At 39.0% G+C, this 27,968-nt stretch overlaps 2 protein-coding genes across 2 annotated transcripts; one reads left to right on the plus strand and one right to left on the minus strand.

The window, feature by feature from the left end:
• Window positions 1-1,545: 1,545 nt before the first annotated feature.
• On the minus strand, window positions 1,546-3,232 carry LOC122057191 (divinyl chlorophyllide a 8-vinyl-reductase, chloroplastic). Its single transcript, XM_042619213.1, has one exon. It carries the CDS (start codon window positions 3,068-3,070, stop codon window positions 1,799-1,801), a length of 1,272 nt encoding a protein of 423 aa, XP_042475147.1. The 5' UTR covers window positions 3,071-3,232; the 3' UTR covers window positions 1,546-1,798.
• A 1,977-nt stretch (window positions 3,233-5,209) lies between these two features.
• Window positions 5,210-27,873, plus strand: LOC122058152 (chaperone protein dnaJ GFA2, mitochondrial-like). The gene is made up of 18 exons (XM_042620671.1): window positions 5,210-5,521; window positions 5,615-5,708; window positions 5,786-5,860; window positions 5,965-6,056; window positions 6,189-6,272; window positions 6,377-6,415; window positions 11,529-11,651; window positions 16,248-16,295; window positions 16,414-16,501; window positions 16,650-16,714; window positions 16,800-16,874; window positions 18,847-18,919; window positions 24,326-24,417; window positions 24,529-24,600; window positions 25,184-25,240; window positions 25,503-25,551; window positions 27,275-27,341; window positions 27,444-27,873. The coding sequence occupies exons 1-18, from the start codon at window positions 5,435-5,437 to the stop codon at window positions 27,577-27,579; spliced, it is 1,416 nt and encodes a 471-aa protein (XP_042476605.1). The 5' UTR covers window positions 5,210-5,434; the 3' UTR covers window positions 27,580-27,873.
• The last annotated feature ends 95 nt before the right edge of the window (window positions 27,874-27,968 follow it).

Raw genomic sequence — 27,968 nt, forward strand, 5'->3', positions numbered from 1 at the left:
CTGCTTGATTTGAAGATCTACATCCAAAGATTAAAACTCCATGCTGTAACCCTGATAGTTCACTTACTGCAATAGTACTCATCATAAGTTCACTTACTCCAACAGTAATTCATCATCTTTCTTGTTAGCATTTGCAATAGGAGAAAGAACTCTGCGACTAGCACTCAACAACCTTTGCAAGTATTCTCATGCGAGATCCACATATTTTCTCATGAAGTGTCAAAGCATTTATTCTTGTGTGAGACTCCAGTGAAATTCTATGCACTCCTCTAAGCCAGAGAAAAATCAAAGTGTAGACTCAAATTATGCTAGTTTCTGCAGACTACAATACATTGAAGACCAATGGAAGTCACACCTAAGATAAACAGAATAAGATCAACTGTGGACATTGTCGGTGAACGCACTCAAAAGGTGTATCTAATGTATGGTGAGAAGCCAAAATCCAACAGAAGCAGAATCTGATCCTTCTTCATTATATATATATATATATATATTTGGTGGAGGCACTGTAAAAAGAATAACAATTGTGGTTTTATGAATATAGGGTATATCTACCCTAGGAAAAGAGCAAGCCAGGCACTAGACGAGCCATAGGACAACTACAATGGAGTGGAAGCATGGTCGGATCAATGGATCAAAAATGGCTATGCATCCAATGGCATGATGATTAGTTGAGAACATGAACCACAGCATGAGTCTGTGTCAAATGCTTTAGAACATGAGGTGGACCCGTCTTCTTATGTAACTACCTCAGTTTATCCTTTTTTATTCTTTTTTTTCCTTTCCCTCTTTTACTATGTTGTTATATCTGATGGTTAAGTAATGTCCGTGGCATGTACTCCTATTCTGATATTGGTATCATAAATTTTCTTAGTATGCAATGTGCATGGCATTTGATGAGAGGAGATACATGAACCACGACATGAGTTTCTGTAGTATTAAGAAAAGGTGCATGGCATTTTAAGAAGATTATGTCAGACAAGCCAACAAAAACTATGGTCATCGAGGGAGTTCAGGCAATATTCTCAACAGATTTAACATATTTCAAACTTGAGGCTATATAGTTAAGCTATACTATTGCAATCCATATGAATGACTGTATCGACCCATTGTCGTCTAATTGTGTTATCCTGAGATCTAGTGCTTTGACAACCTTATTTGACAGAAGTTCATTTACTTATGGCCATCCAGAGCTAGAGATATGGTGTACTCAAGTTCTCCAAATTGCAATATACACTTGTGAAAGTACTTCTACAGTTCCAATAGCCTTACCAGTTGAAAGTAATCAAAACCTCTGAATGAGAAGACTTGCAAAGTGAACAATACATCCAATTGTATAAGAAGTAAAAAGTATAAGGGCAGTTGCCACTGTTCACTTTAGCTTAACTTTTGTAGTTCTTATGGAGAGAAAAGCATATCTTCTTTTCTCAATGTTTAATAAAAAGGAAAAAAACAGTTCCATTCAAATGGGCTTGGTTTCTTATAGAAGATCAATCACTTAGCCAAGTTTTGAAACATCAAACATGCAAACATTGACACAAGTAATGCATCCAAAAAATGGAAAAACTTATGTGAAAATCTGAAAGCAAGTTCAGACTTCAGAGTATATGTTCACAATTTTACAGAGTAAGAAAAGTCTTACAGAGAACCTAATGCCTCAAAGCAATCAGTGTCACAAAACTGTTCGATCTGGACGACTCTACCAAGCCCACATTGCCTCTTTCTAAGCTTTCAAAGACAGGTATCAGTGGCACCCATGACCCCAAATTTTACAAAATCATACAAACATGGGAAGCATTCAGAAAATTGTTTGCTCCCCCAATTCTTGACCAGCCATTCCTTCCCTGATGACCTTCTCAAAGAAATCTTCCAATGTGTCCTTCCCATAGCTTGGAGTTTTCTCTGCATTGTACTCCTCGGTCTCCGGATCCAAAACCAACATACTCTCAGCAGCATAGTACCTCCCAATTTTCCCAAACTCTGCCGCATCTTCCATTGAAGGGAAGATCTTCACAAGAAAATCAAGAACCCCTATTGCAAAATCCATTATCCCAATCGGAACTTTTAAGAACTTGGGTTCCTTTCCCACTAGCCTAAACAACATCTCCCCCTGCTCCAGTGGTGTCAATGCCTTCCCAGGCCCCCCAATTGGGAGAACCTGGTTAATCTTATCTTTGCTCAAAACGCAGTCTGCAATAAACTTAGCTAAATCCTTCTCACTGATTGGCTTACATGCACATAGCTTCCCGTCCCCAAACATCACATAAGGCTTCCCTTCTTTAACCAATTCGACCTGTCCACCCAAGCTCTTGAAGAATGCGGTTGGCCTCACAATACTGTAGGTGAAATTCTCATCTTCCTCAGCTTCTCCCATCAATTCAGCCTCAAATTTCAACTTCGCTCGCTGGAATTCAAGTAGCGGCTTTTGGACGCAAATTGCCGAGAGGAGAACGAAATGGGAAGCTCCTCGTCTTCTACCAGCCACAAGACTATTATTTGTGGCCTCGTAATCAATCTTCCATGAGTCCTTAACCCCACCACTACGGCTAGCGAGGCAAGACACCACAACATCAATTGAAGATCCTAAGCTCTCAAGACAACTCTCCAGAGAACCCAGATGGGTAACGTCAGAGAACTGTACATTTGCCCCTTTTAACTGTTCTAATGTCTCTTCCTTGCTGTTCTTACCTCTATTTCCGTTCCTCTCTCTGGCAACGGCGATGACGTTGAAACCTCTATTCACCAACTCCTTAACCACGAATTTCCCTATGTAACCAGTCGAACCCACAACCAGAACATTGATGTCCCTTGGGTTTTTGTCCCGGAACGTTGACGGGGAAGTTTCAGCCTCAACAGTTGAGGTAGTTGAAGCCGTTATAGAGCACCGCCCTCTGCTAGTGCTAATCTTAGCAGGTTCTGAGGATTTCAGAGGCAAAACTGAGGAAGGATTAAAAGGGTTGAGATTGAATTGAATTTGGGTGATGGGTATCTGAGAAGGATAGTATCTTTTGAAGCATTGCAACTGTGTTAAACGAAGTGTGAAGCTATTGCTGCAGAAACAAATTGACATTTTTCCTCTTCAGCAATCTGGGTGAGGTGGTGGGCTAGAGAGAGGGGCGGTGGAGGGTTACATTACAGTGGCAGAAAAGGAAGGAAGCTTGGAGGAATCGAAATGGCTTTCTAAATTCTTATGTGGTCGAGATGAAATGCTCCTCTATCAAAACGAAATCTAGAATGTGGACACCAGGAAGAGAAGAGTGGCCGAGATAACACCATAAAAAATCAGACCGACCTGATTGAACCACTGTTTCAAAATCAAATCGGATCGATCGGTTTGGATGATCGATTCAGCCGATTCAGATTAGAATTGGCACTAACCGGTTGATTCCTGAATCTGATTTTATTATGTATTGAACCGCTTGAAACCAATCGGACCAAATCAAAATTGATTGGCCGAATTCTTTATCAGTTTGGTATTAACTATGGTTTTAGAAACCATTAAGGATAAAAGTTGACTAGATCAATCATAAAGATCGGTAGCCAATTGGCCTGAAATCGAAAAACCCGATAAAATTTAATTTTTTTTTATATTTTTTCCTTCTATATTATATATAAAAAATGAGGTCGAATTAATAGGAGATTGTTAAAAGAAACCGATAATGGACCAAAATTGATCAGGCCAATAGCTATTGAATTCGTTTTGATTTTATAAACACAGTACCTCATGAATCTAGTTTTGATCTGACCCAAATCGGACTGAACCACTGGTTTGACAACAATAGTAAGATGGAAGAATAAGAATGATTAACTCAAGATTGATGGACTCCTACTTCAACTGCACAAATGGCTGTGAACAATTTAAACACCAACATAGAAGGGAAAAAGATGTCCAATGCCAACTCTTTACCTCTTACTCATCTAACGGCTAGAATTACTTGGACAAACATCCTCATGTGTTGGCAGATGTTAAGATGTGTATCCAATTTGTCCCAATCGTTAAATAGGTAATAGGTAAATGGTTGGATGCCTAAGTCATTGGAAAGGAGCAGGATCCCTATAGAGGAACTTCTGTGGAGCACACAAACATGCCAATTGGGAATTATTGATACTAAGCGCTTAAGCCCACGAGGCCTTGATGAAAATGAAATAGCTTGATATTGGCCTGCTTGATCGGTGAATTGGAACATTTCTTCTTTATGGGTTGAAGCAGGCAATAGATGTAGGATGTAGGATGGAGGATGGAGAATAAAAAAAGATCTGGAATGACTCCAAGAAAATAGAAGAATTATTAGGTGCGGGGAACACTAAAATTGTGGTATTGGAGCTCAATAGCCCTTTTGTTAGAAGTCCATACTATTTTGCTTAAAACCACTTTTTCACTCGTTCATATGCACGATATGGTCCTCACTATGCGGAATTTAGTCACAAGGGTTATGATTAATAGGTTTTCCATCTACAACATTAACCATGGCATTGATGTTCTATCATACATTCAATAATTAATAAAAGAATTTATTTTGATAAAAAAAATGAATATTATATCTTGGGTTGGGTTGGGCCTGAAGGGTTTCAAGCCTGGCCCTGCTCAGTTGTACATGCCCTTATCATACACCCTTAAACTGTTCTGCCTACCCTCAACTCTCTGATGGAGAAGATTCTAATATCAATCTGCCGGCCATTGTATATCTCTCTCAGTAGTCAGTCGTCGTTGCACACCCTTTTTCACTATCACCCAACCTGCCAACGTAATCCAACCCAACACCACCGGAAAAAAATCGTCTGTAATTCCGATCTTGTACAATTCCGTGCAATACCACCTTCAGGCGGTGACACATGTATTGATACCAATACAATGGTCCAGATCTGATTTAAATACCTCTTAATTGATTTAATGTTTTGTTAGTTGTATCAGATCTGGACCATTGTATTGGTATCAATACACGTGTCACCGCTTGAAGGTCCTGCCACCTCTCTCTCTCTCTCTCTCTCTCTCTCTCTCCATTTTTCCCTGCTCTAACTGAACACCATTGGATTAGGATCTCTCAGATTCTACAATCATAGAATCTGAGAGACGTGTAAGGACCTACGATGTAACTGGCTATACCCTAGTTTCAACTCTCCATCACTAGGTAAACATTCCAATCCAACGACCAGGTGACCCTAAACCCTTAGATTCGTAAACGTGATGAGCACATCTCCTGACCTCCAACAGAGTTGGGAAAACGAGGGTTTCAAGAAAACTAAACCATAGAGAGTTTCTCTAGACGTTTCGAAGTTCGAACAGTGCAAGGAAGGAAGAAAGCGGGTGTGGCGGGAGGAAACTGGGAGAAGCTGTGCTCGCCTCAATTTCCTTCCAATTAGGGTTTTACTTTCGAAAGGTTTTCGAATTCCCTGAATCATTGTTCCCCGTTTGAACGTCGTTTCTTCCAATCCAATGGTGCGCTCTAATGGTGCTAGATTTGCTTACTGGTTTGCCCGACGTTCCTTCCGTTCGAAGCTTGTCGACGATTCTTCAATAACCGTAAGCTTCCCTTTCCTTCCTTTCTTCCTTCTATATTCTCCCCTTTATTCCTTCTATATTCTCTTTATTGATTTTTTTCCCCTACGTGTACAGTCAAACAATTCTTTGTGCGGAGGGAGCTCTCGGGGATTTGTTTCAGGAATCTGCAATTCATCTCGTTTGTTGGGATTTGGGAATTCAGAAAATGGTATTTATGTTTCTGGTTATGCCTGGTTGAGTTACAATGTTTTGAGTTGTTAATCATGTTCTTTTTTCTGATACCAGTTAATCAGAGAAATGGGGTTTGGGTTGGAATTTTACGTGACAGTTCGGATGCTAAGAGATTGTTTCATGGGACGGGTACTGGAAAAACCTTTGCTTTCTTGTTCTCCGCATTATATGTAGTTTATGGTCTTCATATTTTATCTTTTGAATATTTATTTGTATCTGTCTTCTTTTCTTAGGGTCAACGAACATGTCTGTCAGAGACTATTATGATGTACTTGGAGTAAGCAAGAATGCAAGTGCATCAGAAATAAAGAAAGCTTATTATGGGGTAGGCATCTCCGATTCTCCATTATCATAATTTCTTTCAACTCTAGTAGTACTTTTTTTAGCTGTGGTTATCCTTTTTTGCTTTTTTGGGTGTGGTTATCCTTGATATTTAGTATATTGGCTTCGTTTGCAGCTAGCAAAGAAGCTTCATCCAGATACAAATAAAGATGACGCTGATGCAGAGAGGAAATTCCAAGAAGTTCAGAAGGCCTATGAGGTATTTTTTACGTTGATTATTTTTTTTTTGGGGTTGGTAGAAGGCTTATAGCCCCTAAAAACATGAACAAAATATGCTAAATTTTTTATTTATTTTTTTCCCAGGCCTTAAAAGACGACGAAAAGCGGCAAATTTATGATAAGGTGTGTTTAAGAAGGAAAATAATATCTATCGTTTTGGTTGCACTTATTTTCTCAAGATGGAAGTAAATTATTTTATAATTTTAGTAAATGTAACTTTAGTTAGAGGTAATGTAGATACACTATTACACAGTGGTAGCATTTCCTTTTTTCCATCTGCAAAGACATAGCCTCAAGTGATTACACTGAATATTCGATCATGTATGAGATTCAATATGAACAGGATATAGCCAGACCTGATGGGAGGAAATTGGTAATTGTGGTCTAGAAACTTAAAGCAATCTCTTTTTTTTCTGAGAATATTGTAAGGCTTTTGTCGAAGGTCTTGGAAAAATGTCTACAACTCTACGCATCCATGGGCAAAAGTTTTTTTATGGCCTAGGTGTCACCTAGGTACTTAACAGGCTAAATTTTGGCCTAGTGATCCCAGCCTAAGTCCCTAGCACAGCCCTGACTTCGAAACAGTTTGGGGTTTTTGGCTGTTGTAGTCACATAGCAAAATGAATCAAACGATGGTCTAGGCATCTGCCCAGTCACGTTGGCACATGCCTGCTGAGCCTGGTGATTGCCTGATTGTCTAGGTATCCTACCAAGTTTCCTTCCTTTGTGACTCCTCTTTTGTATTGTTCTGTACTGCTATTTTATAGGTTTCCTGATCAAGTGGTCTTGTATTCAGTCAGGGGCTAGGAGCTCCCATTCCACTATCTGTATTTTACTTGTCACAATAGAATCATATAACAATGGTAAAACACCTATAGTCTCCAAGGAAGTTTGCCACTGTACTATGAACTGGAGGAATGCTAGTTAGATGGAATGGAATTGCTTCTCACATCTGATGTGGGATGCAGAACAGGCCAAGCAAAGGTAATTATTTGACATTGTGACTATCAAGTGGGGCCTATATGGGAGCTTTCCTAAAGCTTGAGATACACCATGATTTGTAGAAGACCATAAACTGTAGGTGGCAATGTGGCAGCTTACTTGTATGGCATGGATTGCTATTCCTTATTCTACTCATCTATTCGTGGCAGCAAGTTTATTCTTGTATTTCGATGTTTCAAGTCTCCTGTGGTACTAGGGTCTAGGTATAATTTTTGCCACTGTAATCTGGTTTGAATGATTGAGGTTTTCAGTCCTTGTTCTCGTTGTCAATTTATTTTTCATCAAGACATTAATTGGTCCCAAAGTTGTTTTGATACATGCTATTGTCAAAGGTGACTGATGTAAATAAGTCACTTGGGCTTATTTTATTGCAAATAAACCTTGGGTTGTGTTATATATATGTTGGGCCTTTGATCCCATGGGTTTTCTTTGAGATAGACCACTTTAATGGGCCTAAAATATGGGTAGAAGGTAGAAAATGGGATTTAATTTATTAATTTAGTTAGCTGCTATTTAATTCATTAAAGGCCAATTAGACCATTGGTCGGTTGTAAAGTCCTATATGGACTATTAGTTAGTTAATCCTACTCCATGTTGGAGTCATAAAGTCAAGTCCTAGTCATATTTTGAATTCCTAGTTGTAGTAGGAGTGTCTAGTCCTATTGGAAAACTAGCTCCTAGTTGGAGTAGAGTATCTAGTCCTATTGGGAAATTAGCTCCTAGTCGTAGTTTGATTGCTATTCTACCCACTATAAATAGAGGAGCTTATGTACTTATAATGGTAGGTTTGAATAAAGAATAAGGAAATTATCTGATACCACCCCTAAATTTGAAAATAGCTCAGAGTAACACCCAAAAATGAAAATAATGCCTAGTAGACCCCTCACTTTCATAAAATTATATCTAAAAAACCTATTCCGTTAGGTTTAAGGCGTTAAGTGATGATGTCATCAGTCATTATTTCGCTAAATGCCCAACCTACCCTTATGGGTAAGTTAAGTTACTATAATGACCTTCGCCCCCAATTAGTAAGGCAGAGTTTGGGAAATACTTTCCCAAAATCCACAACCACTGCTCTGATATTCCTAACCTCTGGTCGCCGCTGCTACTCTGCTCCTTTCACCTGCGAAGACTACACCTAAGAACTCCTCTGTCCTCCAAACCCATGAACGAATTAACCACTTCAAATGATCTAACAAATCTATTCAATTCCCCAAATCCGCTTTCCTCTTCAAATGCCCAATTGGGATTGAAAGCCACCACCAGTTTCGGATATAAACTATCAATAACCGCTTTCATAACATCCAATTTTGAAGCCTCTGGCGCCAAAAACACTGCTACATCGGCGGAATTCAAGACTCTGTTATCATAATCAGTGATCGAAAAAAGGTAGATTTGTTCAACCTGGTTTGATTTCGATGACAGAGACTCGAAGGCTTTGTTAGCTATATCTTGTAGAAGTAGGATCGGGCCATAAGATTAGGAACTTAAGCGGAGAGCCTTTTTTTCTAATGGGTAGATCTCCGAGCACCTGGAGAGCGAGTTGGGACAGAGACTGCCGAATCATCGATGATTGGGATCTCGATTCAGAACCTGGGCTGGTTCTGTTTCCTAAGCTTGCCTGCTGCGAGTCGGGTTGTTGAGGGGCTTCTCTAAGGTGGTTGAGAGGCATGTCTTGGATTGTAGGATGGCTTCTTCCTTAGTGGTGAGTGGGGTGTAAGATGACAGTGAAGGTTGCAGAAATAAAGGCCGATGGAGTAGCTGCTTATGGGGCAATAAGGAAAGGTAGAGGTGATGGTGTTCATAATGATTATGATGGTAAGGTCCGTAAGGAGTTGGTTGAGATGGGAAGAGAGTTCTTGTTGAAGGCTTCAATGGAGCGGTGGGTTTTGCGATTTTAATTGTTGGTGTTCGGAGTTTGAGGATATTGGAAGCCATTTGAGTAAGGTAAAATAAATGGATGTTAGTGCATCAGAGAACACGTGGGCACTGTTTGCGAGACAAGGGATGGAACCCGTAGTTGACTCGGACATAACCAATGCAGTTTGTTTCTTGGCCAGAGTTTGCAGCGGCTCCATTTGCGTCCTCGTCATGGCGTCGTGGTCGTGGGTGGTTTCAGGAAAGATTGAATCTGAAACCAAACCAATCGGTTTGATTTGGAAATGGTTTCTTTTCGATTTGGGTTGATTTGGCATGTATATTTATATTTGGACCTTCCATGTAATGGTTTGGAAAAAAATGGACTCTATTTAGAGTTTAAGGATAAAAGGGACATTTCTCATTTTCAATTAACGGTGTTACAAATTAAGGGCGTGGTAGACATTATTTTCATTTTTTGGGGTTACTCCAAGTTATTTTCGATTTTAGGGGTGGTACCAGATAATTTCCGTAAAGAATAATTGCAGTTAATTGCTTAGAACAGCTGGGATAGCTATGGGTGAGAAGCCCGGGCCGAGACTGCCGCTCCTCCCCTACTTTTCCCTTTGTTTCTTCTTGTTTAAAGCTTTTTATTTTATCCTAAAGTTACTGCTATGGAAGTATACGACTGTTGTGAGTTTTCAGAAGTTCAGATCTGTCCTAGTTACAAACTAGAATTGATTCTCTCTTCTGAAGCCTGCGATTATTTCTCCTAGGTCAGAAAATCAAGAAAGTTTGTAACTTTACAACCAACCGTCAGAATCCTCTCAACTTTGGGGGTTTTTGTACCCTCCTTAGGGACTATCTACGCCCAAGAGTGCAGCTCAATCGGACTTTTACAGACCTGGCCGCACCTCTCTCTCTCCAGCTCTATAGCAGGTCTTTCTCTCTCCTATCGGGTTGGGTTTTGGGCTGGTTTTGCTCTTGCATTGTTATTGTATCCTTGGGGGTTTATTTGATGGTCTTATTTCTTTGTTTCCTGCTCCTATTTGTATTGTTTGGGGTTATAAACTGCTAGGGTAGTTTCTTGTAATCTATTCCTGCATTAGTGACTATGGGCATTTTTGAACTATTGAGTTTGAAATATGGTAAAGTTGCTCTCCATGATTGGCTTGTTTCAAGGCCAGACCTGAAGCTTACATATTACCCAAATTGTTTCCTGTGTTGACTTTGTAACTCGTCAGAAATTCTTTTACTTCAAATATTCAGCTACTAAGCTAGATTGCAAATCTAGTGTGAGAAATAAGGTGTCGTAGATGAATTTTTTCCTTCTAGATATATATATTTTTTAAATAGGGTGTATGACCCTCTCTCCATTCTATCCCCCCCCCCCCTTTTTTCCCTTCTAAATGGAATTCTGTTGGGTAACCTGAGAAATGGGTATTTGTATTGGCCTCATAGGAGTTATTGTGGCTCAATATTGTATCAAGTCAAGAACAAAAAAGACAGAAGATGATCAAGAATTGAAGTGGACAATCATTGCATGATGAAAGAAAATAGAGATGGCCTTAGATTACATAGGAGAGCCATGTTATTCCGTTGGAGGTGGAAACGACTTTTTTCTTACTTATTTGTCATCCAAAATGATGGACCTTCCTCCACGTCTTTGACTTTTCTGACAACCTGTTTCCCCAACTTTGGTATACTTTTTGTTCATGTCTAACAAATATAGGACATCAAACTAAAAGGGAAATTTTATGAGATGGCTGTAGATCAAACATGTTTAATGAATCATAAACTTATAACATTGCACAAGCAATATGCAATTCAACCATGGAATGAGCATTAATAAGATGGAGATGTTGAGAAAAGTAGAAAAAATTGGATGGATAAAATTCAATAAATAGACTTGAGGGAGCTCCTTCTTTAGGGTGTTGGGGGCTTAATTGGTAAAAAAATACAGGAATATCGGTTAATACGATTGGTGTAATATATGCGTATTAAGATGAATGATTACCATTCAGGACTAATATTGAAAACGATGGTTGGAAGGCTAGAAAGATGTGTTGGTTGTGACAGTGGAAAATGTTTCAGGACTTGCGTTTTGTTGGATAATATGACACTTGATAGGCTAAAGTGCCAAAATGGGATTCCTGTATTGAAAAAATCGGGGAAAAAATTGCTTCTGAATTGTTCATTAGCAGCACGAGTTACTGAATTATATTTGTGGTTGATTCTGTTCCCCCCCCCCCCCCCCGGGTGTCCATAGTTCCTTTGGTGATCATGTTATATATCATTTGTGTTGTTCTTTTCCCATTCACCTCTTTTTATTTTTTATGCTAATAGTAATTTTTTTCTCTTTGGTTCAATTTGATAGATTGGTCCTGATAGATACGAGCAAGGTGTTGCAGAGGGTGGCCCTGGTGGTCCATTTGGAGGTGCTGGATTTGGTAACCCATTTGAGGATATCTTTGGTGGTGGCACAGGCGGATTTAATGATGTAAATACCCTTCCCTCTTTTTCGTAGAGTTATGACATTCATAGTTGTCAAGGCACCGCCTAGATGACAAGGTGGGCTTTGATGCCCAAGATAACTTGTTGCCTTATGTATTAAGGAGCCAAATGAAAGAAATATAAATGAAATATGGCACTCTCCCTTGGTGAGCTTGGCCTCATGGTGTGGTCTCACCTTGGCTTGCCTTGGCCCCATTACACAGCAATATTGCAATTTATCTCGCTTTCTTTTTCGTCTTTTGTAGATCTCATTCATTAAAGGTCTCAACTTTCAAGTTTCTTCATGAATATGATGCAATGGTTGAAATTTGATTCAGATATTGGAATAGAAGTTCGTGAATCTGAAAAGCTATGACAATAAAACTTTCTGAAAGTTCAAATTATATGTGGTCACGTTTCTTCATGAATATGTTTCAATGGTTGCAATTTGGTTCAGATATTGGAATCTAAGTCAGTTTAGGAGTTATTTTATGTCATTTTAAGTCTGTTAAAGGTTAAATGAGTAGTGGTTCAAGTTATATTAGGATTAGCCTAGTTATAGTTGGTGGGAGTAAAATTTTTACAATTTTATGTAAGCATATAAATACCCTGCTATCTAGCTATGTGAGATTGAATGGAATAGAGTTGAGTGCTGTCTTCTTATGGTACCCTGTTTTCCTCCTTTATTTTGCCACAAATTTTTTTTTTTAATCTGAAACTACATATCCTGTCTTCTGTTACCACTGATCTGATCCTCAGATATAGATGAACATCTCCCTAGTATCATCATCTAATAGATCCATGCTATTTTTTTCAATTCTTCCTTATATGTCCAATCGTTTCTTCTAGAATCTCAGTGATTTTAAGATTTTTCTGCATAATTTAATAAGTTAGATCATCGGGAGAAGCCAACCGTAATAATTTGTTCTCAAATTCATTGGTTTTAGCTCCTTCAATCTGAATCTAATCACTCTTTACTTGGGAACTTTTGAATTATGTAGTTCTCTTAGATGGTCATTGGGTCATGGATCGAAATATGGATTAATACAAAAATGTAAAGAAATTTCCTTCTTGTGCAGACTTTTGATTTCTTATTATTTTTTGTGCTTAGCGGGGCTATCAAGAATTCGTTATCTCATTCATCATTTCATAAAAATAGGTTGAGTGATGGATTGTCTTGTTGGACGTAATGCATGTAGGACGTTTTTGCTGGACTGATCTATATGGTACATCAGGTAGACGGCTGGTACCTTATTATAATCTGTCGTTATAAGCTTGTAGCTGATTTGTAGTGGTGCATCAGGTTGATAGCCGGCACTTATTGTAATTAGCCATAACCCGTCAATCTTTTTGCATGGATCCTCGCACTCATCCTTGCTTGGAATCTCCATGTAGCCGACCCCATTTAGTTGGGATAAGGTTTTGGATGTTGTTGTATATTGGAATCTAAGTTTGTGATTCTGAAAAAGCTATGACTATGAGAACTTTCTGAAAGTTCAGATTATATGTGGTCATTGATAACTAGAAAAAGGTTTACAAAATATGGGCTCATTTGTTGATACCTAACTACCTAAGAGCTTTATCACTGCAATTTTAGTAGTAAGCCATCAAAAAGGTCCTTTTTCTTTTCTTTCCCCTTGGGAAGGGGTTGCTAGTGGGCTGTTTCTACATTGTTTAATTTTCCATAAATTTATCTTATTATGCAACATTGCAACATATGGGATGAAGTTTCTCTCTCTCTCTCTCTCTCTCTTTTAATATGGAACTAGAGCTATTAGATGATGGCTTTTGTTGTTCTAGGTCATGTTTGAATTCATTGGTACGATTCATTGGGTAGCCACTAGTTGGTATCGTATTCTTAGAATATGCAAGTTGAGTGCTTTTTTAGGCCTTTTTTTTGGGTGAATTAATAAATGCATTAAAAGAAGGGGGAGGAAGAATGATGGAGGGCTGGTAGGGGTAGGGAAGAATCCCTGAGATAAACTCAGAGTTGCAGGGGAGGGAGAGAAGATTCGCACAAGAAAAGGGGGGGGGTAATCGCACATACACTAGCCTGTAGGCTCTTACCAAAATCAATCTCAATTCATTCTTTCATTCTCTGCTTTTGTCCACCGGTTACAACCGTTATAAAGGAAAATAAAGATTCTAACATGGAAATAAATCCTAAAAAGAAACTAACTCAAAAAGAAAGGAAATCTAAAACCAACTCTAACTATGTCTTACGTATGCAACTTCCCAAAAATAAACAGAATAAAATAAACTAACAATATTATTCTGCTAAATGAAATAAACTACTATAATCCTACTAGACCCATGACTCAAATGTGGATCCGGTTCATCTTTGACTGGATACCCAGATGGGTATGGATCGCTCCATGGGTGCGTATCTACATCAGAGAATACATCCCCTAAGGGAGATTACAAACCCAATAAAGGTAACCAAATTCCAGAAAGGACAACATCCAAGGCTCAGTGGGCTTGAGGACTAGAAGTCATGTCACAAATGACATGTCCATTACATTACAAAGCGTGGTGGTGATTGATCAATTAACACAGTTAGGGCCGGGCATGTTCGGTAAGCCTTTAAGATTAGTTATATTTATCTTATTATAAAGCTAAAGCACAAAGACGAGAAGGCATCTAATGCGGCAATCCCCACGATCCGAGTCCAAGCTTTTGGAATTGGAACAAGTTTGGCAGTAGATCACAAATCTTGGCGATCTTCTCTATCTAATGAATGGAAAGTCCACTTTGAAATCGTTCGCCCTGCACCCACCCTTGAGTATATGCTTCAACAGGAGTCAAACAAGGGTAGATTGATACAATGAACCTATGGTAAAATGCCCGCCGTAACCCGTAGATAAAGTACATTACATAATCCGTTTTAGGGATTGGCGACTTATCCATTCAATGACTTTGGCACTGGACGTTCCCAAAATGGCGGTAGACCAAAAATTAGGATACATTATGGGAAAATGAAACTTCCGTGGAAGAGAAGCAAATGAAACGTTTTGATAAAAATTCTCATAGAATTGAGAATGAAGTTTTCATTCTGTACATGCCAGATCATGAATTAATAACTACATCCAATCTCCAAAAAATTCCCAATTCCCACATGGGCTTAAAATAAAAAAGAGCCAAGAAGCCCAAACAACTTAAAACTCTAAAGCCCACATGGGCTGAACAAGAGCCAAGAAGCCGAAAGTAAGGAGGATGGGCAAACAAGGAACTTTACCCATTGTATCTCATCACTTCAACTTCCAAGCTGCCAAGACATGAATTAGAGCTCTGGCAGCAAAAAGGCAGTCACGGCAGCATGGCACGGCCCTTGTGGAGGGCTATGGCCAAGCGAGAAGCTGGCCAAGTGGAAGTGACAGCCGCGAGGATGGGATGCCAGCCTTGCGGAGGGCATCAACGCAGCGGCTGTCGGCCGAGCATGGCTGGTAGCCTTGCAAGTAGCTTGCCAAGAAAGCGCTGGTGGAACAAACGATTCGATCAGGGAGGAACTTGAGAACTCGTTGAATCTGCCAAGGATCTAGAAGAGAGCATGGCTTGGCCAGCGCCACAAAGGCACAACCGAACTGTTCAGCGACTCAAGGATGAGCAGCTATAGGCCCAAAGAGCATTGGTGGAGGGAGGAGGAGAAGTGAACGCATTGATCTGGGAGGATCTGGAGAACCTGGCCAAGTATCCAGATTAGAGCAGGTCAGATCAGCTGTTGGCCGGCGACACAAAGCCATACCCGATCAGAGCAGCAGCTCAAGGATGAGCAGCTGCAGGCCCAGAGAACGCCAGCGGAGGGAGGAGCCAACTAGTCAATTTGGGAGGATCAGGAGAACCCTGGCAAGACAACCAAGGACCAGACCAGAGCTGCTGCAAGGCCAGCAGCACAAAGTCACACCTGATGAGCAGCAGCTCAAGTCTCACCAGATCTGAGTCAAGACGGGAGAGGAAGGACTGGGGAGACGGCAAGGGTGGATCACGACCTCCTGAACGTGTGAGACCGAAGAAGAAAAAGTTGAGAGTGAGAGGGTGAAGAAGAAAAGAAAAGAGAGCAGGATGAGAGGGAGAGGACGAGAGAAGTAGAAGGAAGGATGAAGGGGGGGGGGAGCAGCCTGGCCAAGCAGCGGCCAGACTAGGTTTCTCGTAGAGTTCTTGTGAAGCGATAGAGGGCTTCCCACCCCTTCTAAAAAAAGTTGTGGTATAAACTCCATTTTTTTTTTAGGCCTGTTAGGTTGTTTAAAAGACTAAAATTTTCAAAATGGCACCTGAAGGGATTTGAACTCATGATCAATTGACCAAACCCCTTGGTAACAATGATAGATGTCTGGATTTTCATTGTCATTATTGTTATTACTAGTATAGCCATAGAAACAGGTTTCTGTTATGTGGCTACTCAACATTTTGACTAACTGTTGGGTGACTTGGGTCCCCTTTCCTTGTTCTGCAATTTCCTGTGGCTAAATTTGGTTTAAGTTGGGCTTTGGTGTATTTTTCTATGTACCTGCATGTTTTGTGCTTCAGAAATTTCAAATGTTAGTGCCGTCATCTAATTTTGTTCTTGTTATTTGATGGGTTGCAAAATTTTACAATCGAACTCCAGTTCTTCAAGAATCTCTATAACCGTGATTTTGGCGGTCAGGACGTCAAGGTTTGTCTATCCCATTATCTGTTAATTATCGAATTATTTTTGCTAACTTCTTCTTCTCTTTTTTTTTTTTATGTTGTTTTCTTTGACACCTGTCCCCCCCCCCCTCTTTTTTCCATAGGTTTCACTTGAATTGTCATTCATGGAGGCCGTTCAGGGTTGCACCAAAAATGTGACATTTCGTGCTGATGTACCATGTGATGCTTGTGGTATGGCATTAATCTTCTCACTTAGTGATCCCTTATTATCTAGAAGCTTAATATCTGTGCAATAATTGTCATTGCTTTCCAGATGATCTGTAGTGTCGATTAAGTTCCCAATCTAAATTTGTAAATGTCCATGGAATTACCTTGGCAGGTGGTACTGGTGTTCCTCCTGGAACCAGGCCTGAAACATGTAAGCCGTGTAGGGGCTCTGGAATGGTTTGTTTCCTTGAACTCTTTCTTGGTCTATATTCACATCCTTCTGTGTTCATGGCTAACAGATGTGTTGCTGATCTATCTGCAGGTACACATGCAGAAGGGCCCATTCAGGTTGCAGTCCACCTGTACACATTGTGGTGGAACAGGGAAAAGTGTGACGGTATAGAGCGTGTTGTATCTGTTTCTTCGCTTTCTGTTTGAATTATTTAAAGTTAATAAACTATTTTTTATGAAGGAAACGCCCACGAATATACCGCCATTATATTCCCCCCCATTTGTTGGAGGTCCAAAATGTCCTCCATTGTTTCCTGACACCCATCCATGCTCAATGTTGGCCAGCAGTGAAGGAATTCGGATGCAGATCGATCATTGGATCTGCAAGTGATGGGCTTGCTTTAGGATTTGAGGAAGAAGATTCTATTCTGAAGGCTAGATTTGGATCAGGGATCTACTCTTATGGGGAGATTCAAAAGAATAACTACCAGCGAGGTCTGGGAGGGGCATTGTTTACACAGCCTTAACCCCTTGCTTCGTAGGAGAGACTGTTTCCAAGTTTTGAACCTGTGACCAACATGTTTCAATAGTGCAACTTAACCATTGCGCCACAGGCCTGCCTACTGGCAGATTTAAAAGAATAACTACCAGATTTTAGAAATTAATTTTCGGAATAAAAACCCAGAAATAAAATATCCCCAAATAAAGAAAGTGATGAAGTGGAAATATGAAGAGAGGGAAGATCCATAAATGGATAAAAGAGAGCAGATGGGAGGAAAATGGGGAGAATCAGCCCTAGATTTAGGATTTGAAGGTGGTGGTGTTGTGGTAGGGAGAGATAAAAGAAAGGTAAGATCGCATTTGGAGGAGAAAAAAAAAAACAGAATCAATAACAACAAAAAAGGAAAGAGAACTTAGGAGAGCAAGTAGCAAGAAGAAAATAAGAGGGTAATACTGTGGGGGGAGAAGAGACTAGAGAGAGCCACACAAGGCAATAACAAACTAATCCATTCCAATCAAATCCAAATCATTGGGGCTGTGGGGGTGGGTTGATGACATTCCTTATTTATAGAAACTGAAATAAAATATCCTAGATTGACTCAACTACTAAGACTTTCCTAACTAGGCAACTAATTAGGACTTTTAACTCTCCTAAACTAATTCAAAGACTAACAACTTAGGATAAGATAATGGGACCCACTAATAAAATATAATTTTTCGTAGAGCCCCTTAAAACTCCACATTTGGGACTTATATTTCAGCCCATTGCAACAATAAATACCAAAAAACTAAAGCCCAACCCTAGCCTATACTAAAACCGAGTTTTAAATTGGGCCTGCATTAAATTCCTCCTTCACCATGGCTTGATGAAAACTGTCCTTTTTTATAAGTATTATTAATTGCAATATATTTGACATATTTAAATAATTCACTTGCATGCATACATAAACGACTGACTGTATGTTTATTCTGTATGCATTCATTGAGATATCTCCAATGTGGTTTCAAAAGGCACCACAAAATACTCACTTGTCCTGGATTGCCATGAAGTCCACTTATAAATTCTATTGGCCAATGGAGCTTAGTTATGATGACTATTTCCCATTCCATTAATATGTAATAAGAAAGCGTTAGTATCCAGAGGAAACACCCAATAATACTCCTAACTCCAAAGAGTTGGAAATGGGTCCAAACCTCCTTAGCAAGAACACGGTGGATAAACAACCAGGAAACTCCATTGGTAACACATATGGCACATCTGGGGAAGCAACAAACAGGTTTTCCTTCTTCAGTGGACGTATACAGGCATCTATTACAACTTGAATACATGCATTTGTTGTGATTTGAATGGCCCATTACATAATTACATATTGGATTGACTGTCTCTTATGCATGGTTGGAAGCTTGTATACAAAAGCCCTGAGTTCTCCTAGCGGGCTTTTGCATATAGTAGTTTGTTTAAGTGTCGTCATTCTATTTAAATGTGAGCCAGGTGCTAAAAAAAAAAAAATTGCTCCCTTGCTTCTGAGAGATTCCTTTTTTATTTATTTATTTATATTTCCAGTTCTTGAAATTTGTCCGTCTTTTGTGAAACAATTGTGGCCTTAAGGTATTACTACATGCACCTTTTTCTGCAGAGCTTTTGCAAATCCTGTAAAGGAAATCGTGTTGTGATGGGATCAAAATCAGTCAAGTTGGATATTATTCCAGGTATTTTCAATTATCTTTTGAACCAAATATAGTTCTTAATGTAATTAATTGTTTATACTACTGCTGAATTTGTGTTGGCTTTTTAGACTAATGCAATATCATAATTAAGTTTAACTATTTTTTTAAACTTCTCGTTTGCTGTTCTTTGTCTTATTTTTTTCACTGCTCTTTCTTCCAAATACAGAGATCATCTCTTTTTATTAGTTCTTTTGAGGTGTAAGTTGTTTTTTTTCATCACCCCCCTTCTGTTTATGGTTATGGACAAAATTTTTGAGATTCAAATTATCTATTTTTGGATTCTTATTTATTCTCCAGTAATTTATTTATAGTTTGACTTGAGAAGCATGTATATCTCTTATTTTATCTGATTGTGGCTTCCTATTGTGCTTCCTTATATCTGTGCGGCTGAAACCAGACATAAATGGTACCTCCAAGTTCTGTTGGTGTGCCAACTCTATCTTTGATAGATGACGGCTGCATCAATTCAGCTTGTGGAAAAATCTTGCAAATCCAATACAAGAGTCTTGACTTGCTTTTGGAAATTTAAATCTGGGCATCAGAAGATACTGGTATAGTTCAGGCAAGACTTACCAGCAGTTTTGACTAGAATTTAGGGTGGACTATATAGCTGAAACTCATTTTTCTATGCTTTTAGAGTGGGAGGCTGATATTTTTTCCACCTTTTCCTTGACATGGCATGTGTCAAAGCAAGCAAATGGCAAAACCTATGCAAGGCCCAAAAGTGTGCATAAAAAATAATTAAGAGTTATTTAAAACCAGCTGTCTGGTATTCCTCTTTTAGAGAGAATGAAATTTCTTCCCACCATCAAGTGTATAATTTTTTTTTCTAAAGCGTGAATTAAACTTAACTCTCCCTTTCCTTCTCCCTCTCCCTCTTCCTCCCCCCTTCTGCTTGTCTATCTAATCTATCTATTTGTTCGTCTTGATGTTTGAGGCAAGGGAAAGCAGGTGAAGCAAAGGCTTTAATGACCCCTTAAAAAAAAAAAAAAAAAAAGAAGGCAATGCCATGATGCAGTAGCTTTATCATGGTTGAACCAGTATGATGCAGTTTGCCGATGGATTTAGGATATCTTTTATTTACTTTCCATTTTTAAAGCTAGAATTAGTTGGTAGTAATTTTATTTAGATTGAATTTTTATTTTAGTTGTCAATTAGTTTAGTTTCCATTTTAGTGAACTCCCAATTTTATTGCTTTGGTTTTCTTTTATAAGCTATGTAATACACTAGTAACAGACAGATTTTTGGAATGAATTTGAGAAATTAGGTTTTGGTTGAACAATGGCGGCCGACCCTCTTTTCCTCCTCTTCTGATTTTCTCCCCTCTTCTGATTTTTCCTTATCTTCTTCTTCTTCTTCCCTCTTTATTTTCTGTTTAGTTTTTGAAAGAGAGTGACTTAAAGAGTAAGTAGGAGTGTGATTGACGATCCAAGCCCAGCCACCCAGTTCAGGTTGAAATACAGGTACAGACCCAAGATCAATCTCCATTATCAGGGTTTGAGCTACAGTCGACCTTGGCTGGAACTCTCCAACCGATCAGCCAAAACTCAAGCCCTTTGGAGGGTTTCTTAAGGACCACTAGGGGGCCCATCGACCAGAATTGCAGAGCCATCCAAGGCCTGTTGAAGCAACGGCAGGAAATTTCCTTCTTGCCTACGAAACCCTTCTCTGCCCAGATCTGGTTCAGGTCTTCGATCTCTCTCACTATTGGATTGCTTGGACTAAAGCTTTAACCGAGGGATTTCCACCTATAGGCGACCCTCCTCCAAAAATTCCAGGCCAAACCGAGAAGCATTCAAGGAGTTCTCTTCTCTTTCGTTTTCCCTGGTTCTTCCACCTTTGCTGGTTAGTATCGTGAGGGAGAAGAAGCCTTTGTTTATACACATTAATTCTGGTTATTACGAATAAGTCCCTCCAACTTCTGAATTCTTTATTAAAGACACCCCTCTATTAGTTTGCAAAATAACCCCTAACTCTTGGCTTTATTTCAGCTTAACCCCATTATCATCTTATTTTCAGATTTGATCCTTCTCTTTGGATTTAATTCCTGTTAAGTCCCTATTCACTTATTTCACTCTAAAAGGGGTTTAAATTGTACCAAAAATTACAATATTGCCCCTGGTCTTGTCTAAAGTGAACTATTTGGTTATTTAGTGTGCCCTAAGCGATCCGATTTCAATCCTTGGAACCGGGATCTGCATCACAATATGTCTTACTTTGGAAACCCAGACTGAGCCACATCCTGACACTTACAAGGTGCTTGAGTGAACCACACTAATTTTAAAATAAATGATAGTTTTTTGCTCACATATTCTATTGATGGTTAGTTACGGTACAGTGTGACATTCTACCTGTAAACCGTGGCTATTAGACAAAGAGGTAGGTAATTGTCGGTTTGAAAAGTTGAAAATGCGTTTTTCTTTCAAGTACAGTGGCCTAGAGATGAAGCTTCTTCCTGCGAAAGACCTCCTAGCCTTTAGCCTTAAGTGAACACCAGGGTTATTTCTCCTCCAGAGAGTTGACTCAGACGACATTTTTGGTCCTCATCCAAACTCTATGGAATTGAGTTCTTCTTAGAGAGAGAGAGAGAATTGATGCAGTTGCATTATCATGGTTGGGCCGGTATGACCCGATTTGGAAATCCAGACCAAGACAAACCAGACCCAACCCGAGATTTGGTCCAAAAGGGGTTGATAGGGAATTCTTTATGTGATTGGGTTTAGGTACATAGGAGTTCCTGTTTTAGTGGTAGTTTCCTAGTTTGCTTCACGTTCTATTTTCAGATTAAGGAGATTAAGAGTTTTTCATATTTATATACTTGCAATTACGAAGAGGAGAGTTGAATATTGTGTTGAAAGTTGGATTTTCTTCTCACGGTTGCCAGTGTGCACGGTGTTGTTCCTTTTCTCTACTCTTTTTCCTGCTTTACTATTCTTCTACCTCTCCAACCTTCCTCCTCTCTCAGGTAGGATCTATTCTTTCTTCTATTTTGTTCTTCTTTCCCATTCCTTATTAATACATTTTTTTTTTCTTTCCCCTGCTGCTAACGAACCAACCGGATTGTGAGAGACTTGTTCAATATCTCCACTATCTTTCCCATTCATTTTCAAACTTAGGGGTTGGAATCGATATCTTAGGGTGACCCCACCTGAAAATCAGCAGCCTGCCCGATAACCAACAAAAATTGAGAGTTTCAAACTGAAACTCTAGTCTGCTCTCTCCCGTGCCATCAGGTCTTATTTCAGAAATTTCTTTATAGATTTTGGGCTTGAGATTTGGTTTTTTTGTTTAGTGATGCAGATTAATTACCAAAATAGGCTTGTTTTGTTAGGAATAAGCCTAGGGTTGGGTTCCATACACGTTAGGCCTTTGATCCCATGTGTTTTGAGTGTAATAGACCACTTTTATGGGTTTAAAAAGGGGGCTCTAAAATTGAGTACGGGATTACTAGTTAGTTTCTATTTTCATTAGTTTTCTTTTTAGTTGGGCTTGATTTGAGTTATATTTGTTTCTTTAGGAGTCAACTTATCAATCGAGTCAAGTCATTAGAGGTTAGCTTCATTTTTCAACTAGTTTCTAATTTCAGTTAGTTTCTAATTTCAGTTTTTAGTAACTATTGTATTAGGAGAATATTTGGTTTCCTTTTTGAGGAACCTTCTATTTTTTAATTTCTCCCCCATTAACATTATAAATAAAGAAGAGGAGGCTCCTAAAAGCTTAAAAAGATTTTGATAAAAAAATAATGGCTGTTGCTATTGTCTTCTTCATGAAGAGTTGTCTTGTATTTGATCAAGGCTGAAGGAATTGGTGTTTGATCCAATTGACTCCTTGCGGTGTGAAGTCCATGAGGTCTACTTCAAGTATTATTCTCTTAAGTTTTTATATCTCTTTCAAGACTTATTAGGGTTGCAAAACCAGGTATGTAATCTATCACTCTGCTGCCCAGAAAATTCTGCAAAACAGAGCATCCACCCCTGCTGGAATGACCAGATCTGAGTATTCAATTAGTCCAGTTTTTTTTTTTTTTTTTTTCTAGGCTTTTAGGAGCCCCCTCTTCTTTATTTATAATGTTAATGGGGGAGGAATTACAAAATAGAAGGTTCCTCAAAAAGGAAACCAAATATTCTCTTAATACAATAGTTACTAAAAACTGAAATTAGAAACTAGTTGAAAAAGGAAGCTAACTTCTAATGACTTGACTTAATTAATAACTTGACTCCTAAGGAAACAAATATAACTCAAATCAAGCCCAACTAGAAAGGAAACTAATGAAAATGGAAACTAACTAGTAATCCCGTACTCAATCTTAGAGCTCCCCCTTTTGAACCCATAAAAATGGTCTATTACACTCAAAACACATGGGATCAAAGGCCTAACATGTATGGAACCCAACCCTAGACTTATTCCTATTAAAACAAGCCTATTTTTGTAATTAATCTGCATCATTTTGTCTATATGGTAGTCCAGTCGGTTAGGGATCTTCCATTAAAAAAATTTCAGATCAAACTGAGTTTGTTTGAGAAAGATTTCTCACTCGGAATATATAACTACTTAACAGTACCCTTTATTCCTTTGGCCGGTTGAGGATGCCTAATTTTGTCATTTACAACTAAGGCCCTCTTCTTTTGAGTTACCAAACTGCCTGTATTTGTGTTATTTCTGTTGTATCCCATCTTCTTATTAATTCACAGAATTTTCCTCGTCCCTTTAGAATTAATTTCTGATTTGTCCCCTAGTCCGTTACCTTACTCTCAAGGGCTTGACTTGACTCGTATATTACAGAGTTCCCATTATCTTTAAATTTTGTGCTGTTTAGCACTTGGGTGGGGCCATAGGGGCCTATAATCAGGGTTTTGAACCCGGGGGCATTAGTCTGCCACTGGAAAATTCCCTTAATACCATGTGGTTACATCTGATGAGTGATCAAGAATTAAGGCATCAACAATCATTCAAACCATTCTTATCTTCAAGTTGATTTTATACATTTTACTTTGACACTGCAGGGGTATTCTTATCATGATATGTCCTTGGTTGTCTAGCTGTCTTGGTTCATTGTTTAAGTCTTACTTTGTTTACTTATTTGGAGTTGTAATCTAAGTTGAATTCTTGACTGATTTTATAAATACAAAGCGAAAAAATTCCACAATAGTCATTCTATTATGGACTATTGTGGCTCAGAAACTGTTCCTCCTCCTCTTTGCTGTGTTTATGGGTTGGTGATTGTGTTATCTATCGCTACACAAAGGTTATAATAAAACAAATACCACAAATTGAATAGAAGAACTAAAATTTTTGTTGTTATCGAAGCATTCTATGCATGTGCTCATCTTTGATCATGTACTTATAATCATTAAAGACAAGCCTCAACTCTTGACTTGATGTGTGCAGGAATTGATGATAATGAAACAATAAAGATGTATAGAAGTGGTGGAGCAGATCCTGATGGCGATCAGCCTGGTGATCTTTATGTTACGATCAAAGTAACCTGTTTAACTTTGGCATCTATTATGTTACCGTCTGATTGATGATTAGCAGTTGTCAAGGCGTCTAGTTTTGTTTCTAAGAATTTTCTGCTGTAATTTCCCCCCCAGGTCCAAAAGGACCCCATTTTTCGGAGAGAAGGCTCTGATATCCATGTTGATGCTGTTCTGACCGTCACGCAGGTAGTTCCTACTCTTGACTATGTCTGGTTTTTCACATGTTCCCAGATGATATTGAAGTGTCCCAGTTGTGCGAGTCTTGATGTTAGATTGAAGGTCCTACTTATGGTCGATGATTGTGGTTTCCTGAGGCGATATGTAATTAAGGAGGGTTATTAGTTTGCAAACCCTTTTTTTTTTGTGTGTGAGAACAGTGTAATTCTGTGCAAGTTTGATAATCTCAACATCACGTACTGAGAGTCTGAGACTCCTTCGTTGGCAGTGACATTTGGTCTTGATTCACACTTAACTGTTAGGGTGCATTTCCTGTAGGTAAAATGGATAGTGTATTCATGAGGATATTGGGCTGGAATTACAAAATCCCCCTATGATGCACATTCACAATTTATGCATGCTGAAATTTCTTTTTTCATCATTTCATGCCTCTTGGAAATGAATTGAGCTCAAATTTTTGCAGTTACGTATTTATGACTGGGCCTCATGTTCTGTTTCACACAGCTTATCTTCTCAGCCACTTTTAGTTTTTTCTGTAGTAGTAGTAGTGGTGTGGCTGTTAGTGTGACATTGTTTGTCTGCTTTTTTGCAGGCTATTCTTGGAGGAACCATCCAAGTCCCAACTCTTACAGGAGATGTTGTCCTTAAGGTTTGTTTGAAGTTTTATCGCACAGTTTGTCAGTTAGGAAGTTTATTGGCATGAATAACAAGCCCATGGGAATTTTTTTTCCCATTCAGATGAATTCCCCCCACAAACACCCCCCCCCCAAAAAAAAAAAAAAAGAACCATTATTATTGGGTACTCTTTTTATTTTGGAACATATGAGATCTTGGGCCCTGTGTGTTTCCAGACGAAAATGTTATGGTTCATTCACTCAGGTGTGATGAGTAACTTGTTTCGTGTTTTGCAGGTCCGTCCAGCCACTCAACCCAAACAAACAGTTGTTCTGAAGAGAAAAGGTGAGGTCAACTTAATATATGCTGCTATTTTCTAGGCATTTTCTCTGGCTGTTCAGTTTTCAAGGTGCACTTGTGCGTGTGGGGTTTGTAGAGGGCGACATACCATAGTTGTCAAGGCATTGCCTAGGCCCTTGATGTCCAGGCCCACTCCTACGCATTGGGTCTTCTAGATGCTGTGACAACTATGTTACATACTGATCTTTCACTATGTTTCTGGTTCTGTGTCCAAAAAGAAGGATGAAGTTGTTGGTGCTAGCATATAAGTCTAGGATTAAAAGATCAGTAGTAGACCTAGGATCAGGGCCAGGGTATTCTGATCCAGATTATTGTATAACTTATCTTGATTTGCATAATTAGTATGGGAGGTCAAGCCAATAACCATAATAATAAAATGGTAGGAAACAATGTTGTGCATGCAATTTCCAATATCAAGTTTCTCTCTCATATTCTAAAATGAAAATGGGGAACAGTTATTAACTCTCCTTTTTTGTTCTTTTTTAGAAGAATGTAGGCCCATACAATAAGTACTCGGCACTGGACATTTCCCAAAATAATATGAGTATTTTATATTCATATTTTTAAATATCAGGCTTTCCATCATGTCTTTCAGTTGTCATACTTGTATTATTCTTGAATGTATCATGCACCAGATTTCTTAAAGATATGAGCGAGGGGGTGTTGGGCTGTGCCTCTTTCCTCTTACTCTCATCTTTCTTTCCCATCTCTCTTCCTTCTTTTCTTTTTCTTTTTCCTTTTTTTTTGTTTTTCCCCCTTGGGATACATGTAGCCAACCCCATTTTGTTGGGATAAGGTTGAATTTGTTTGTTGGTGTTGTAATGAAAAAATGGCCTACGCTACTATACATGGTCCAAAAGGATCTGTACAAGAAATGGGACCAGGAAGTATGCAAGAAACATTTCCCAGTCCTGATTTCCCTAATCTGATGGTCCCCAGGAACCCTTACAAACAGAAGCTCACCTAACTGTTGCCCAGACTACTCCCGAACGATTCCGCAGTACCAGCGTCACCAAAACCATTTAATGACCCTATTTGCCATCATTGCTACTGTCAATCAACCTTCTCTGCTATCAGCCTATCACCACTATCTGTTCATTAGCATTACCGTTACCACTGCAACTAGAAACAGTCAAATAGCTAGGTATACACTGCTAGTGCTACCTCACCATCCTCACTGCCTACATTACAAATAAAAAATGGTACAGTTTCCAAACAACAATCACTTAATGTTGCAGTTTGATGATGTCCTGGTAACTTCTTAGGCAATTTGACCATGGTCTGTGGATAATAGAATATCTGCTATCTGTTTCACCCTAACTTTCTGAACAATCTGACTTCATATCCCGAGACTGTTAGTCAATTGGGAGCTAGACAAAAAAATCAAGGTTAGTCAATATTGGCAGATGTTTATCAGAATATTGGTGGATTTGCCTGTCCACAGACTTAACTACCATGTGGCAGATGCTTTAAGACCCGCTTGGAGATTCCTTTCCAAGCTGGCTATTTAGAGAACCCTTTCCCATATTTTGTTTATTAGGGTTGCTGGTTGCAGATGAGACTGCTAGAATTCATGTGTCAATATATGGACCTTAAAATTTCCATTCAGTGATAACGTGTTTAACTCATTTCTTTATGCTTTCCTATCTGTGCTGTAGTGTTTTATGTGCCATAGTTAACACCACGTCTGACTGCTACCTTCCTACAGGGATCAAAGGCAGGAGTTCTGTGTCGTTTGGAGATCAATATGTGCACTTTAATGTTAGCATCCCAACGTGAGTCCTCTTGTTCTCAGCCTCTGATCAGTGATAACTATTTTTTTTTCCCAGTTCTATTAGATGAAATGAAGCTTCATTTCTTATGATTTATGTATGTAGGCGCCTGACACAAAGACAGCATAAGCTAATTGAAGAGTTTGCCAAGGAGCAAGGAGAATATGACAAGGGTGCTGCTTCTGCTGATGCTGATGCTGATGCTGATGCTGCCGCTGCTGCTGCTGGAGCATCTGGCTAAGTACTGTGCCCCAACTGCATGATGTGGTGAACTCGTTCCGTGAAATTTAGTTACCCACACTGGAATTTTGTAGGAGAGATTTAGGTTTTGTTTTCTTGAACCATTATTCCCCTTTCTCTTTATAATGGCTTCTTTGTACGATATGTAATTCTTTTGGCTCTTAGAATCACACTTAAGTTATCAAGGCCACATATCAGTAGTTCCACATTCTTCAGGAGATGATCATTGTATATAAGAAATACATTTTATTTTTTTTTTATAGGGGAAATGAATGGATTCCAGAGTACTTGCATACTTGCACTTCCATGAATATGGTTGGGTAGATTTCCGGCCTTGCTGAACCAGGGAAAATGTTTAAGCTAGGTTTGGTAGCCGAGAAAAGAAAATAG

This window comes from Macadamia integrifolia, chromosome 12, assembly GCF_013358625.1.
Source record: "Macadamia integrifolia cultivar HAES 741 chromosome 12, SCU_Mint_v3, whole genome shotgun sequence".
NCBI lineage: Eukaryota > Viridiplantae > Streptophyta > Magnoliopsida > Proteales > Proteaceae > Macadamia > Macadamia integrifolia.